Raw genomic sequence first — 15,854 nt, 5'->3', positions numbered from 1 at the left:
GGGCAAAGTTGAGATTATCGAGAACCTGCTGATACCCAGGAGTGAGTCGTATGCCTCACTTACTCAGGTTGTTTCTTGTTGCAACACCACAGGACATGTAAACAAAGTGCGCTGCAAAAACAAAATATCACAATGTACTCCCGTCTAGTTTCTAGTGCAAATATCTTAAATAAGACAAGAGTAACTTACAAGTATCTATTCTGCAAGATACAAGAACTTATTTTAAGCCAATAATTCCTTGATATTAATTTAAAAAAAAAAGTGCTGGTTGAACTGGCAGATTGTTTTTCCACTTTTAACATTTCAATATGCCAATGAAACTAATAATTAAAAAAATAATAATCAAGGAATTATTAACTTAAACTTCTACATCTTGCTGAAAAGTTATTTGAAAGTTATAGACTTGAAATAAGGCAAGATTAAGACATTTTCAAAAGAAACTGGATCACAAACACTTGGTCAGATTTTGTAGCGTGAACATAATAATGACCAGTGCAGGTAGACACAGTGGCGTCTTTTGCAGGATCAAACTAAAGAAATTATTGCGAGAATTGATTGCTACACAATAAAATGCACAAGGTAGGAGTGTTTTTTCTAACATTTTAGGGAAACGGCGGAAGAGGAATCATTACAGTCAGCCTGTTGGGAAACATTTCAGAAGGAGCTGCAAGATAATTTACTTGTATCAACAAGTAAGTAAGTTATTCAAATCGTAGAGATTTAAGGCTCTCATTTATTTCCACCTACAGATGAAGAGTCTTGGTTGTTATTCTGATTCTTTTTGTATTTCCAAACATCCACAGAAACCCTCTCTAGACAGGGTGCAAAGATAAGCATGTTCACATCTTTGAGGTTCTAATTATTGATTATATAATACAATCAGACTTTTACACCGAGACCGTCTGTACAGAAAGTCCAAAACTTCTGGGTTTCTAAATGCAACCATACGGTGAGGCTGAGAAGAGCAGGAAAGAGCAGAAATTATGAAGTGCCACTATTACGTCTGCACAGAACAGACTGCGGCTTTGTTCTCTGGTCCTGTCCAAGACATTATAGAGATTTGGTTATGAAAGATGGAGAAAATAATAAAATAAAGCAGCAGCAGCAGCAGGCGAGAAGAAACGGGATAGGCGAGAGAGTGTTTTTTTTTTCCAACATCGGTTTTGCCTTTGACAAAAGTCCAGTTGTGCAAAAATAATTTTATTTTCTGGTAGTCCACCATAAGACAGGGTTCCTTCAGACTTCTGGCAGCAGGCCTGCATTAACACAGTAAAACTTTAGGGTGTGTATGTGAGAGAGAGAATGTGGTATGGGAGAAATATCCTCCAAAGCCAGCCAGAGACAGACAGCTCAGCCATCACCCCTCTAACAAGATCAGAGCCACAGGTTTGTTTCTGAGTCTGCAAACTCTCCTGCGTCACTTCGTGCCAAACTGAACCGCCTCAGCAGCCGAATAAGAGCAGAAATGTGAAACAGTCGCTCCGCTTACACTCCTCGCTCTCCACAGCAGCGTAGTTGCCCGACTCTCTGAAGGTGATGTTCCCCACATGAAGGACTCCGGCCACAATCTGAAGCACCATGGACCGGTCGTCTGCGGAGATGCCGATCACGTCCATGGCTTGCTGCAGAAACGGGCGGGAAGAGAAATATTCTGCGTCATCGGGATGCGTGCTCCAACGTCTTCTGAAGAAGTTTCACATGGGCAAATGGAGAGCAAAGAGAAAACCATACCACCGTTTCCAGAAATTCACTCTTATCGTTGATGTCGTCCACTTTGTAGGAACCGGACTGGTTGAGGTAGGAGTAGTAATCCAGGCTAGTGATTCCCAGGCTCTTCTTCTGTTCTCCACTGGCTCCTTCGATCAGCTGTGGAGCAGAGGGTCATAGTTTATGTGAACGTGTAAATATTTCTTCATGCTAAAACAACTTTGTGAAGAGAAGAAAACAAACCATCTTTAAAAAGTACAGATTCTTCAATATATTGACATAAACATTCAGGTGTTTTTTCCCCCTGCATTGTCTGTGATAAAATGTTTAGCTGCTCCAAAGTCTTAAGACACAGAAATATAAATTTGTTAGAAAATAATCAAAATGTCCATTTATTCGAAAAGTAAAACTCACATACTATATATTTTAACATATTAATTCTGTCCATCGTGGTGAATGTGGCTCACAATTAATAAGAACCTAAAAGGAAGTTTCCCAGAGGATTTAAATATTAAATCTAAGCAATGAAAACTATTTTAATATGAAAATGTCCATTTCCTGTCCAGTATATGCACTCAGTGCTTGAGCGAGGTTTCGTTTTGGATTAATTACTGCAACAATGCAGCCTGTCACTCTAATGAGGAGTTAAAGCAGCTCAGGTTGCTTCTGCATTGTTGGGAAAATAAGCACAGTGACACCAGAACCGACACCTGCAGCAACGGGGACAGGCGTCAGGTCAGAATGGAAAAATTAAATCATTTTCTCCATGTCAGCAGGAAAAGGTGAAATCACTCTCTGTGAAAACTTTCTTTCTCTTATAGTCCAGATGAGACACTAGTGATGCTCTGTCTCAATATTTGGAAATGGTCTTTTTTTTTTTCCCCCCAAGCCAAACATGTTTATATTCTAGGATGAAAAAATATTTGTAATGTTTTTCTTTCATGTAATATTTTGATCTTGTGAGAAAATGAAGCTCTGGTTTACGCTAGTGGTAAGCTCATCTTCAAAAAAAAAAAGCAGAAGTAGACGCTTGAAACTGATTAGAGTCTAACAAATCTAGAAAGAAGCATTTCAATGTCTCCTAACACAAGCAGACGACAACCAGCCAGCAGCCATTATGCAGCTGAACATTTTTTACATAGCTCTCCTTTTTGTTCACCCTGAAGGAACAGGAGCATCACAACCTAAACATTTTTCAAAAATAAAACATAATTTTAAGAGCTTGACCCAAAACCTCCACAAGCAGTGAAAACTTCTGAACCTTTTCTGTTATATTCTGCCTGTCACAGAGTTTGGATCTTTCTTTTTAATTTTTTTTTAAACCGGGCCAGGCCTCAGGCTATGCACAAACCCTCACCCCAAAAAAACTAATAAAACATTAATGTTTTTCCCAGATTCACCTGATAGAAAATATGGAAACTCCTTTCTCCAGGATTCCTCGTGACGACACGTGACTTCTCCAGCAGGAAGTTGGAAATTTTTCCGCCATCTGGTTCGCCGCCGGAACTGAACTGAATCTCAAAGTATTTCCCCTGTTGGATCAAAGGATTTTTCTTTAGTACTGTAGCTGGATAAAATGAAGCTGGAAATACAGATGTATGGTCCAAGTTTCAGGCACCTGGCCATTTAAACGGCTGCTGTCGCGCGTGCGTGCGTGCGTGCGTGCGTGCGTGCGTATACATTGACTATATATAAATCGGACCAGACTCTTTTTCCAGGTTCTGGACTCCAGACAAACCTGTAATGTATCAGTTTCAGTCAAGCTGGGAGCAGAGGCCCAAAGCTGAACATAGGATCTATTTGTTCAGTGTTTTCAAATGTTGTGATCTCAGGCCATCAGTGCCAACCCACTAAGTTTTTTTTTTTTTTCTTTTTCTTCAAAACCAATTTAAAATATCTTTATGGAATCTAGCCTGCGTGGGAATTTAACCAGGAAACTTTGGTGAAATGTTGTGGAAAGTAAACTTTTGCCAGTTTTTGCTGGCTTTAAATGTTCATCTCAGCTAAAAAGCAGAGAGGCCTGCATGTTTCTGTGTCCTAAAGAGCATTTTCCTGTGAACCAGGGAGGCTCATGCAAGAAAACTAGAGAATATAATCCATTAGTAAACATTTTATAAAAAAAAAAAAAAAAGTCTAATCTAGAGGTGTGCCACAAAAATCCTCCTACTGTAACATAGCTGTAAGGTATGTGGTTTCTTGTGAGTCATATTATAGAGGATTTATTATCATTTAGATGAAGAAGTCCAAGAAAAACAGGAAAAGAATGTCTGGAAGGGATTTTAAAACCACTTTCTGTGTTAAAAATCTGGATTTTGATGCGTTTTCAATGTTTAAGCCACTTCAATTCACAAACAACCGAGCGTCGAAGGCCTTACAAATCTGCTGGAGTTGTTGTTTCTCAGAGTCTTGGCGTTTCCGAAGGCCTCCAGCAGCGGGTTGGACTGCAGGATGATGTCTTTGACGTGCTGCGGGGAGACAAACGCACAGGCAGGTAAGAGACGGCGCAACATTTCACACCCTCGCCGGCAGCCGGGTCTGGAAGTTTCCACTCAGACACGGGCGCAGGCGACCGCATGGACGCATATGCAGCCGCGCGCACGTCTGCAGACAGCACACACACGGACGGTCTGGAGGACATTATCCTTTCTGCGAGCCATGTGCGCGTCAGAAACACATGAGTTTCCAATCTTTACAGCAGACAGCGAGGTTCCCTCTTCTGTTATTGCTCACAGGAGCTGAATGGAATCTTTTTCTTTTGCCTAAACTCAGTTTTTCACTGAGAAAAAAAAAAAAAGGGGTCGAACAGTTCAACTTTGGTAGAAAACGCTGAAGAAAGTAACCGGTTTATGGAATAATCTTCGTGTACGGTGCTGCGCAGCAAAAGTGCTCATCTTTTTACAACACTTCAGCGTATTTTACTGGGGTTTTATACGAGAGGACATCACAAAGTAGTGAGTCACTGCAAAGTAAAAGAAATATTTCCAGTGGTTTTCAGAGTCTCCTTTGTAAGGAATTTAAATAAGTGTGATGGTATTCGGGTCCCTTCACTCGAATACCAAAACTCCCTTTTGAAACTCCTTCAGAGATCTCCTAATTAGTAAATAAAGAGACCAGGAAACACAGCAAACATGTCAGGAAAAAAGCTGCAGAGAAGTTTAAACTGGAATTAAATGCAGTTAATATCTCAAGCTTCAAATATCGAGCAGAGCACTGTTGAATGTGAAAATGTAAAGAATAAGGAAAGCCTATTAAGAATCAGACGAGCAGCCAAGAGCCACATGGTGGTGGCAGCCTCATGCTGCGGGAAGGCTTTTCTTCAGCAGAGACACTGCAGCTGGTTCAAAGCAAAGGGAAGACAGATGAAGCTACACTTTAAAGAAAACATTTGTATTTAAATCTGTAGCTGCAGCTAAAGGTGCTTCTACAAACTACCGACTGACTCGGGCGCCATGAATGCAAACGCAGGCCAGATTTCTCTAAATATATTTGAAGAAACTTTTCAAAACCATCCATTTATCCGTGTGCTTCCACTGTGCTGCTACGAACTCATCTGTGTTGGTCTGTCATCTAAAAAACTGACTGAAAGAAAATGGAAAAATCTCAAGGGGCATGAACAATTCTGCAAGTTGCTGCAGAATGCGTTCTCCAACGCCGTCGTGCTGAACAAGAAACAAAAAAAGCATAATAGAGGTTTAACATTTCATTAAATAAAACGTTTCAAGTGAGTAACGTTCAGTGAGCTGCATTTATTCTGTAGCGTCTTCTTCTGACAAAAACATCTCCACCATTTCTGATTCTGCCTCGGTGGAAGCAGCTCTGAGCAGATTAGACATATGCTTAAAAAAAAACAACAATCTTGGTTTGGGAGGAGGTGCAGTTCCTGATCAAACTTTAGATCTTCATCAAGATTAGGAGCTGGACATCTGCTGGACTGGAGGGTTTGGGGGGACGCCAGATGGCTGGAGGGGGGCTGGGAGGGTAAGAGGCTGCTGATGATGGAGAAGAAATCCATCCTCCTGATGGGGAAGAAGTAAAAAAAACTACAGGATTCTCTGATTTTACACAAACGGCTTCGACTATTTCTTACTGCGTTACAAGAGTAGACGCAGGCCGAGGGCTTTTACATATTATGAAAATGTTGTACAGACGAGAGAAAAAAAGTTAAAGCCGTTTTGTGCAAACAAATGTACTAAAACTTCTTAAACAGAAATATGATTTTAACAAACACAATAAGAATGCTGCATTCTCTGAATATGCCTCATCCAGAGCCGAGCTGTTTTACGTTTTATTTAACTATCAAATAATGTATTTTTGGACGGTAATGGTTTATTTTGCATTGAGGTTTCTCATACATTCCCTCAGACATCAACCGTCTGCGCAATAAAGCACCAGAAAATATTCTCATGTGCTGAGAGAGGACGATCGGATCGTCTTTACCTGAACTCTGGGTCCGCCTCCTGACACTTTGGAGATGTAGCCCATGATATATTTGGCTGCCACAGTCTTCCCAGCTCCGCTCTCTCCACTGAAAAGCAAAAAAAAAAAAAAAATCCTTAAATACATGGTTTATGAGCCTCTGGGATTAATTTAAAGGCATCTAATATTTTAAGAACCAATGCAGGTGAATCGTTTCCGATATTTTAACAATTCGCTTGAAAGTTTGTGGAGCTTCCTTGTCGTTCTCACCCGTCACCAACTCCTGCATGTCAAAAGTTAATCCCTGCTGAAAACGATTTCAGAACATTTTGAGTTACTGTTAAATGTTGCACCAGATGTGTAAAGTTGGCTTTCAAGTCTTATGACTGCGCTTCAGATAAAATCCCTCCAAACTACATACAAATTTCGGCATAAATGCCAGAGGTCTGGTTTTGTTTTGTTGTTTTTTAGTCTCTCCTGTTCTAAAACCTGCTTGATACGACTGCCAGGAGCAACAGCATCACTGTGTGCAATGGAAAACACTTGTTTGCTCTGTTGGCGTTAGCTTTTAGGGTCTGGTGGGGTAAAACTGAAACAAAACGATAACAATACCTGGACTTGCTTTACTTAAAAATAAACACATTTGTTTGGGCAGGTATGATGACAGCAGAGATTTAAACATTTTAAAAAAACTTCCCTCCTGGTGTTTATTTAAGGATCTACTGCAGTGGTGGAGACTATTCCTCCTAGGATCCACCCAAAGCATTACAATGAAAACATCCTTTACAAAAAAAAGACAGAAATTAAACATGAAATTCAAATTAACCACATCCGAGTAACGCAAATGTTTGTTGAGTCCCATCAACTATAGGTTTTAAAAAAACATGAAAACATTAAAATCACTCAATTTATTCACTCGTGTTTTGTAAATTTACACAAAACATTCTGAAACTGCTGATGTCAAACCTTTTGATGAAGATAATAACTTTGGTAGGTGATGCTATAAAACCAGATCTATGAGAACAGATGTGCTTTGCATACTTAGAACCACTTTATGCAAAAATGCAAACATACCGACAGAACATAAGGTTAATTAAATCACTAATTTATCCACTTATCTACCATCAGACACATCTTTTAATCAGTCCACCTTTAGCAGCGTTGATGGTCAGTCAAGTCTTTCCACCACAAACGCGCTCAGCCGTGTCTTCATGAACTGACCTTTGTGTGCTTGTGCTGAGTCATGTTGAAAAGGAAGGGAGCAAAATATCATCCTAAATATCTTGGTATGAATCCAGGATTAAAAATTCATTTCACTGGAACCAAGTAAGTCAAGCCCAGTTTCTAAAAAAAAAAAAAAAACACACAAGCCCACGTCATAATCCTCCCTCCACCAAACTTTACGGCTGATGCAGAAGAGGTCAGGACACCTTAACGTAAGCATTTCGATTGGCGAGCAATTACTTCTCATATTTATAACCAAACTAGATTTTGTTCTAAAATAAAAACCCTGCAAAAATAAAACTTTATTGAAACGCAACTCATCAACTCAGTACGGAAAGCATTTTCCGGTTCATGCTATTCCTGGAAGCTGAGTATGTTTACCCTCGATGCAAATCTGCTGTGTGCTGATCATAAGGCTCAGAGGACTTTACATGTTTCTGAGCTGCAAAGCAGGGAAATGCAGACACAGTCATACTAATGGTTGCAGATCAGAGGAAGTTGGACACCATGATGCACACACCGAGCCTAATGAATAAAAAGGTTCTGATTGTTAAACTAAACAGAGTTCCCTCATCATAAAGCCACATATCTGAATACTAAGAGCTCTGAAAACATAACAATGTGAGGAGAATTAAATATATTAACTCAAATGCAGAAAAAGTATCATCATTCACATCTGGGCATGTTGTTTTCTTTTTTTTTCCTCGTTGCCTTGAACTGTACTGGACTTCTAGTTTCTGCGATCCACGCGGTTTGGCAGCAAATGACGGTGAAGTCTGTTCTTTTTTTTTCCTGCCTTAAAGCAGAGTCAGGTTAGAGAAGCTGCTGTGAGAAACACAGCTGCAGACTGTTAAGGGGCTGCCAGAGGAAGTCATGGAAGCGACTCTATTACACAGCAGTCTCTATAAGGTTGCACCCTTCCCCCTATGCAGCTCCGTGTGCTTCGCAAATCCTAATCATTGTACGGATTTCTGCAGCGCAGCCTGAAGTCAGGCGACAAGAAGAAGCTTTATTTCAATACTTTTATTCCAAGAAATCCTCTGATCTGCCTCTGAGAGTATGGTTTTCCTCCTGGAAGTTCACCTCTGAGGAGCTATTTTAGGCTCCAGTCCTGTTCCCTCTCGTTTTTGCTCTCGAATCCTAACGGCGTTGTTGGCTAACAGCGACTTATTAACCACGCCAGGGGCACATGCTGCACTAGACAACACAGAGAATGAACATTTAGGTTTCACAGATTCTTGCAAATGTAAAGAATGCAAAGGCTGCATACTTTGCTATAGTTGTGATCTGTAGACTTGTTTTTGTTTTATTTGGCACACATTATGGATTTTTAAGATCTACATAAAAAAACCCTGAGATGACATGAAATGTTTACACTGAGCAGATTATAAAAGGCTAAGATTATGATTCCAATAGAGAGTTAACAATGCCAGACTTTAGATACCGTTTCTTTAGCTGTTCTGACTAAAGACCTGTTTGACTGCCAGTAGAAAATGTAATGATAGCGTCTGGCATTTCAAAGATGTTAATGTATTCGGGTCCAGTGTACAGCAGGATGTACTGCTGGCACTGCAGCGGTGTTCGTTCCAACCTCATCTCCTTCTGCTTGTGTTTTACGTACCCTGCATCATAAAGTCCAGCGTTTGCTGACACACCTTAGAAACCGGCAGGAAAACGGCCCCTGAAGTGTCTCATTATAGCTACAGTGCCACTGCCTAAGTACAGCATTTAAAAATAACGCACCATGTAACCCGCATACATGGGCATGGTTCTTCTGCTGCCCTCCCTCTCTTGGAAAGGAAGTTGAAAAGGAAGCATACGCCAATAAAACAAAGGACTTAATGCACATAGCAAGGACTGTAAGAACATTAGCAGCTTGTTAATGAAGTCACTCAGCTGATTCAGAAAGGTCACCGATGTCAGACTCTTAAACAGACGCAGCTGCGATTGCTCGCTTTCGGTGTAGGCGAAAGCTTAAAGTCAAATATGTCACCAACTTATAGTCTAAGGCTTTGTAATTTCAACCCCCAAACAGAGAAAATTATTCCTTAAAACCAAAATAAACGCTAAGTGCAGTTCATGTAATTAAGGCTTTTCATTTTCAGACGATTACGTCATCAGACCAGAAAAAATGGAAATGAAACACACCAGATAAAATCGGAAATCAGTGCAGTTATAACAAATTAACAAGCTTGCAACTTCGCTGTTGTTTACACATGAACTCATCGATATAATCTATGATATAAGAAAGGAAAATGACAATTGAAAACCACTTATTGGTTTAAGGAGTTGCTGAGCCTCCTGTGCAGATGTGAAACAGCAGGACTCACAATAAAAATCAAGTTTTAGTCAAACCGTTGGAGCCCGATTTAATCTGGAGCTCAATGGAGGAGGCCAAGCTGCAGTAATTCATTCTTTACAGATTGTAAAAAGAAACCACAACCCTTTTAAATTGCAGGGTTTCTGTGTCCACGTTCTGCACACAAACACCTCAGATTTGACCAGAAACCTGCAATAACTGCTTTTCTCCAGGTCTCTTCGATATGCAATTGATGGAGAATGGATTTCGACTGGAGGAGGCATGGAGTCAGAGCTGTGCAGCCATTTTCTCAGCTAATGTGAGAAAAGCCTTCAGCTGACCAGCGCAGTTCGCTGCAGCCGTTGTTTACTGATACCAGCTCATCATGAAACCACCTCCAGCTTTTGTTTGCTGATTTAGCCAATCATGAACTGTCCCTCTGTGGCTTTATGATGGAAACCGATCCAGCAACTGCTGGCCGTCCAAACAACAGGCTAAAATGCTGAAGCAGAGCTCGTTCATAGTGAGGTAAGCAATAAGGGAACCACACTGCTCAGACAGCGGGCAAACAGGATATATCTGGAAACCTGACTGCACACATTTCTGCCTCCAGCTTTGTGGTTCAAAAATGTTCCCCGGCAAACTTTACAAAAGGCGCAGGTGTTGCTCTGCCAACACCAGGAAGCTCTTCAAAAATACACCCCGACAGCTGCTGTGCTCCCAACACACATCCTGACTTCACTCGGACCAGATCGAGCCGCACTTTCATCATTTCCCTCTTCTGGATACCATCAGATCTTTCACTATTTTAAGGGTTCGACTGAAACTGAAACCGTTCTGGTGGAAAAACACCACAGGAACACCTCATTCTCAGTCAGTCAGCTGTGCTAAAAGAAACGGAGGAACCTGTTTGGCCTGTTCAGCTGTTACTCCCGCATATTATCATTACCTAAGCATCTTTGTGCCACTTCATAATCTCCACAGAGAACTACTTTTGTTTCACCCTCACAGATGCTGAATATTTTTGCAAAAAAATAAAAGAATAAAAAATTTAAGGCAAGAGGAGAGGGGTTGATATTTGTAGCGATCGTAAAAAGGTCTCACCTGATGATGACGCACTGGTTTTCACGGTCGATCATCATATTTCTGTACATGTTGTCTGCCAGAGCGTAGATGTGAGGAGGGTTCTCGTACTGAGCCTGCAGAGAAACGGCTTGGTCAAAACTACGGGTCAGCATGGAACCAAGCAGGAGGAAAACAGTGGTTTCTGAGTGGCAAGCAAACAACAAAACGTTCGTCTTTCGTAAAGCGCATTCAGCTGACCGGCTGACCAAGCGCTCTGGAGTTCCGCTCCGGTTGCTAGGTGCGTTGCTAGGCGAGGGGCTGGGCTCGGTTGCTAGGTAACGGCACACTGCCCCATTGATTGGGAGGCTTTTGAAATGGCTCACTAAAAAACATTGACTTATTGCCAAAAAAATTGGCTTGGTGTTTATTTCTTTAAGCGCTTGTGCTGTTTTTAGAAACTCAAACAGAAAAATAAAAACATGCAAAATGTGAATTTTTGAATGAAGCGATTTCACCTATAGCAACACATGCAAACTGTGACTTGATTGTATGCATACTTTTAGAGTTTAGTAAGCCATCTAATTTGTTCTGAAACATTTCCAAACTAAGGTCAGCGTCTTCTATCAAGGTCACTGGTTAAGCCATTTTTCCCTCGACCACCACACCAGAGCTTTATCTTTATTTTTCACATTTTGCAAATAAAATCCCAAAAGGCGTAATGTGGAAAAATTTAAATAACGACAGAAGCAGCCCAGAGATCCAAGCCAACTCAGGTGGGAGAATTTTGTAGATATGATGGCTACTACTCGTCCATCAACTTCACATATTTTTTATTTTTTTTTATTTTTAATGGACACGTGGCAAAATAAAGCAATTATTGAATGAAAACCAATATAAAGTTGGCCAAAAGTGTCCTGGTCAATGTGGACCAAAAATAAAACTTTTTGGCCTATATGCAACTGCAAAACATTATGTGACAAAGCAAGCTGGTCGGAGTCGAAGGGAAGACGGATGAAGTTAAATAAAAGGGGGAAATCCTTGAAGGAAAACCAGTTTAGATCCAAAGTACTTTATCTGAGACATTCATAGACTTGCATGTTTTTATTTCTCGTGAACTGGCGATGTAAATTTGACCAGTTGTAATCTATATAAACGTCGATACTGGAAAGAGTTTATTCAGTGAAAGCACATCCCAGCACAGTAAGGGACCAGCTTGCGTGGAGAAACAGTACACCCCTCCTAACAACGTTACGATCTGGGCCCTGGTTCTCACAGTTCACTAAGCTTCCCATTGTACCCTGTAAGCTGCGCCAAAAAGAGTGAAGCGTGGTTGTGAGCAATCTCTAAGAAAGTAAAGTGTTCTTTGGCATGAGTGACCCTGAGCGTTCTCACAGTCTGTCAGGGATTTAACTGGATTTCAGTCTGCTCCTGGCTGAAGGAGGCAGGCCCACGCTCGGCAGGCTGGCCAAGAGAGGAGGCAGACTCGAACAGGCTGTTCTAAGAAGGTGCTGCCAAGCACACTCAACGGTCGACTCCAGTTCCTGACGGGAACATCTGCGCCAAGCTGCTGGAAAGTTTGAACATCAGCGGGCTTTGTCTTTCAGGCGGCGCTCATCTCAAATTCACCCAGACAAAATGCTTCGTGTGTAAAGTCATAGCTTGGATGTACTCACGGCTCCCTGATACATCTCGATTTCCCTCTCTCCAAAGTACGGCATCTGTTTGAAGGGGTTGACGGAAATGAGCACAGGGCCGATGTACGTCTGCGGAGATTGCGCGTTAAAGATCACAGCAACCAGCAATTAGGAAATGACATCAAATTACAACCAGCCGTAAAGAGGGTGCAACAGAACTGCGGCGGCGACTTTGCTGATCATTCCTGGACCTAAATAAGGGCTTACAAATCCCAGAGAATGGACCTTCCATGTAATGCTGAGGTTTTATGCTCCTAACACAGAAGGCCGCTCATGGCAAATAAAGCTGCTATTATGGGTGGCCCACAGTGACCCAGGACCTTAGCAGGGAGACCTCCCAGTTACAGCTATTTATTGACCCAAATCAAAGGTCTGACTCAGAGCTGAAGAGCCCAAAACAGCCCACATTTACTAAACTTCACAATCCGAAGCTGTGCCAGAGAGGCGGCGACGAGGTCCATGCACTGAGCTGCTCTGAGAACACTCAAAGAGGTTATTCATTCATTCATTCATTCATCTCGCTGCACGTCATGAGCAGCTTACGTCTGCAGCGACAGCTGCATGTTAGAAACCTAAATGTTGCGTTTGTGCAGGATAGCATGGCAGCGATTGAGGCGTTTGCACAATCGCCTATTCTTACGCATTTTAAAAACATTTCTGCTGTTATTGCACATGTGTTTTTGTGATATATACTGTATATTTTACAGAATTTGTATATATTTTTAAATATTCAATACAAATGCACATTATGTAATTTTCCCAAAAGTGAGCCGACTCAGTTGCACATTCCTCGGATTGTGAGTCCGATATGCATGTTTCTAATAACTGCACAATATTTTGTTATAGTCTATACAGTATTATTACTTTTTTGTATTCATATATTGATATTTTTATATTTAGATTTCTGGTTTAGCTTGTGTGGTGTTTCTTTTTGTTCTACATTTCTGGTTTTTTGGAGGCGGGTTTTGTTGTTGTTTCTTGACAGCTTAAATTTCCCACTTGTGGGACTAATAAAAGATTATTTCATCTTAATCTTACAGGGTTTCCTCATGTGTACTAAAAGCCTGACGGGCCACCAGGCTGTACTTGCGACCCCTTCAGGCTAAGCGTTGTTTATTTATTTGGTTCTTTTTATTTTTGCCTTTATGGTTGCTGCTTGGGTTTTGTTCATGTTTTCCAATAACACATTTACAATTATTACCTAGTCGTATTTTCAAATTTCCTGTCAACTATAAACATTTTTTAACTCAAAAACACGACAGGTCGCAGGATGACCGTCCTAGCGCCCCTACTACCCGGCTTAACAGGTTTTCTGGGGGAAACCATGTTTAATTTGCTGCTTTTAACACTTTAAGATCTTTTTGTGTGAACTTTTATATCTGCTGTTGTTGTTACACCTGAATATCCCCCTTTGCAGGACAATAAAGGCTGTTTCTACTCTATTCTATCCAACATCCAGTACAGAGAGATTCCCTGAACAGAGGTTTCTCCATTATGCAATCTGCCGTTACTCACAACCTTCATTTTTTTTTTTTTCTTTGCATCCCCCTGCGAGACGAATTAAAGCACGCCTGACTCACAGGAACAGCGGTCAGATATCTGGTTGAGATCTGGTACAAAGAGGCCCTTTCCCACCTCCTCGCTGCAGAACCTCTGGGGGAATTTGTCACCTTCCGACACCGACGTCGAGGATCACTCATTGCTAAAATGTCACAGCAAACGGGCATTCAGCTATTCTGGGAGAAGTGCGAATGAGACGGCTCGGACATTTCTCACAGGATTACGAGCAGAACGTGCGAGCGAAGGATACAAAGATGTAGTCATCCATGTATCTCTTCTTGAGGTTGTCCACGATGCCGTCCTCGCTGATCTTGCTGAGCAGGACCATGTCATCCACGCCGCTGTGTTTGACATTGTGGCTCTGCCAGTGGTACCGGTAGTGGCCCCGGCTCCCCTGAAACAAAAAAAAACACACAATGCACAATTGTTAGTTCGCTCGGAGGAACACAATGGCGTGAACGAATCTAGAGTCTGACATCAGGGTGGGCCAGATGTGCTGCTACAATACACCGGCCCACTCAGAACCTGAGCTGGTGGGTTTTGTTGTCCTGTTGAACTAATGAGATGAACCTCAAGTCAAAAAAGTCAAAGTGTGCAAATCTTTTGATTTGCACTTTGGAATAATGTGAGTTCAGATTCCCACCAGTGCTGCGTTTTATTTATCCAAGTGTTAAAAATGCAGAGACTTGACTTTCATCCACATCTCAGCCCTCCTCCCCTTGTTTTTCCTTTCAGCAGAGTTTGTCTCGGGAGATCTGAGGTCATTCATCATCGTGCTGTGAGTCAGAGCCGCCTGGCTACTGTAGACGGGGATCACGGTGTGCCGCGAGGAGCGAGTCTCTTTCTCCAGGACGGAGAACGACTCGGAGTGCACAGAGAGAACGTGAGACGGTAGTAAACACACAAGTTAACTTTAAAACTCCCCCGTCTTCAGTGGGGAAATGTGAATGGAAGGAAGGCAAATGGACAACATCCTGCAGGAAAGAGAAGCTTTGTGCATTCACGCTGAAAAAGTAGCATCAGAATCAGCTCAGGGAATTTCCATGCTTCCCATTTATAAGTAAACGTCTCAAACAGTTTAGAGAAAGGTCAAAAAGGCAAAAATAAGTGCTCAAAAATTAAGGTTATGACAAAAATCCCAAGTCATTTCCTGAAATCCTTTTACTAAATCTCTAAAAATGTGTTCTGGATTTTAGCTTAGAGTGTGATTTAGGAGGTGAAAACATCTGTGAATTTTGTAAATATTGTTAATTTACTAGAAAGTAAATTAAAGGTTAATCTTGTTCGGTTTGATCTGTGGGAAAACATTTTTCCATCAATAGTTTACAACAGAAATGTGACAGCGATAAAGAGATTTTAACCCATTTTAATGGGTTTAATCAATTTTTAATTGTGATTAAAATGCAATGAACAGGATGTACTGTTAAGGCTAAATATAATTTTAATTTTAACGACCAAGTCATTACTCAGAAGATGTGAAATGAGCATCAACTTGGCAAAAAAACTGGTTTATTTAAATTTGACTATAAATGCCATGTTAAAAATTAAATACTATTCTCAATAATCTGTGGGAAACTGTATTGGTATTACAGCAAACAAACATTTCTTATTTCATTGCCGTCACCCTAATCTTTACTTCCCTGCATGGATTTTCTGTCAGATTCAACCCAAACTAAAAGGTTTTAATTTTACTTACGGTCAAAAGAAACATGTGAGTTAAATTAAAATGTTATATTAAACTAAATCTGCATTGCGTATGAATAACTTAATTCAACATTAACTGAAAATACTTTGCATTGACTGTTTCATAATTTTACAATTATTCACTGTAGTTTCTATAGAGATCAATCCACCAGAGATCAGAATTAGCTAATTTTATTTTGATTGGT

General features: G+C 40.9%; 1 protein-coding gene across 3 annotated transcripts in view; it reads right to left on the bottom strand.

Annotated features, from left to right (window-relative positions):
• Positions 1 to 15,854, bottom strand: part of myo1ea (myosin IEa) — a 53,736-nt gene that overhangs the window by 23,193 nt on the left and 14,689 nt on the right. For 2 of the 3 annotated variants that reach the window (XM_015009863.2, XM_015009864.2), the window contains exons 2-9: positions 14,216 to 14,359; positions 12,385 to 12,474; positions 10,751 to 10,845; positions 6,145 to 6,232; positions 4,083 to 4,172; positions 3,108 to 3,239; positions 1,732 to 1,866; positions 1,490 to 1,622 (exon numbers count right to left, since the gene is read on the bottom strand). In XM_015009863.2, coding sequence (XP_014865349.1) covers positions 1,490 to 1,622; positions 1,732 to 1,866; positions 3,108 to 3,239; positions 4,083 to 4,172; positions 6,145 to 6,232; positions 10,751 to 10,845; positions 12,385 to 12,474; positions 14,216 to 14,359 — 907 coding nt within the window. Of the gene's footprint in view, positions 1 to 1,489; positions 1,623 to 1,731; positions 1,867 to 3,107; positions 3,240 to 4,082; positions 4,173 to 6,144; positions 6,233 to 8,430; positions 8,631 to 10,750; positions 10,846 to 12,384; positions 12,475 to 14,215; positions 14,360 to 15,854 lie in introns of those variants that run through there. The other variant, XM_088004303.1, reaches the window with a different exon arrangement.

Source organism: Poecilia mexicana, unplaced genomic scaffold (assembly GCF_051168715.1).
Source record: "Poecilia mexicana isolate PSO_F unplaced genomic scaffold, ASM5116871v1 scaffold_3, whole genome shotgun sequence".
Classification (NCBI taxonomy): domain Eukaryota; kingdom Metazoa; phylum Chordata; class Actinopteri; order Cyprinodontiformes; family Poeciliidae; genus Poecilia; species Poecilia mexicana.
This window is presented reverse-complemented; position numbering and strand designations above follow the sequence as displayed.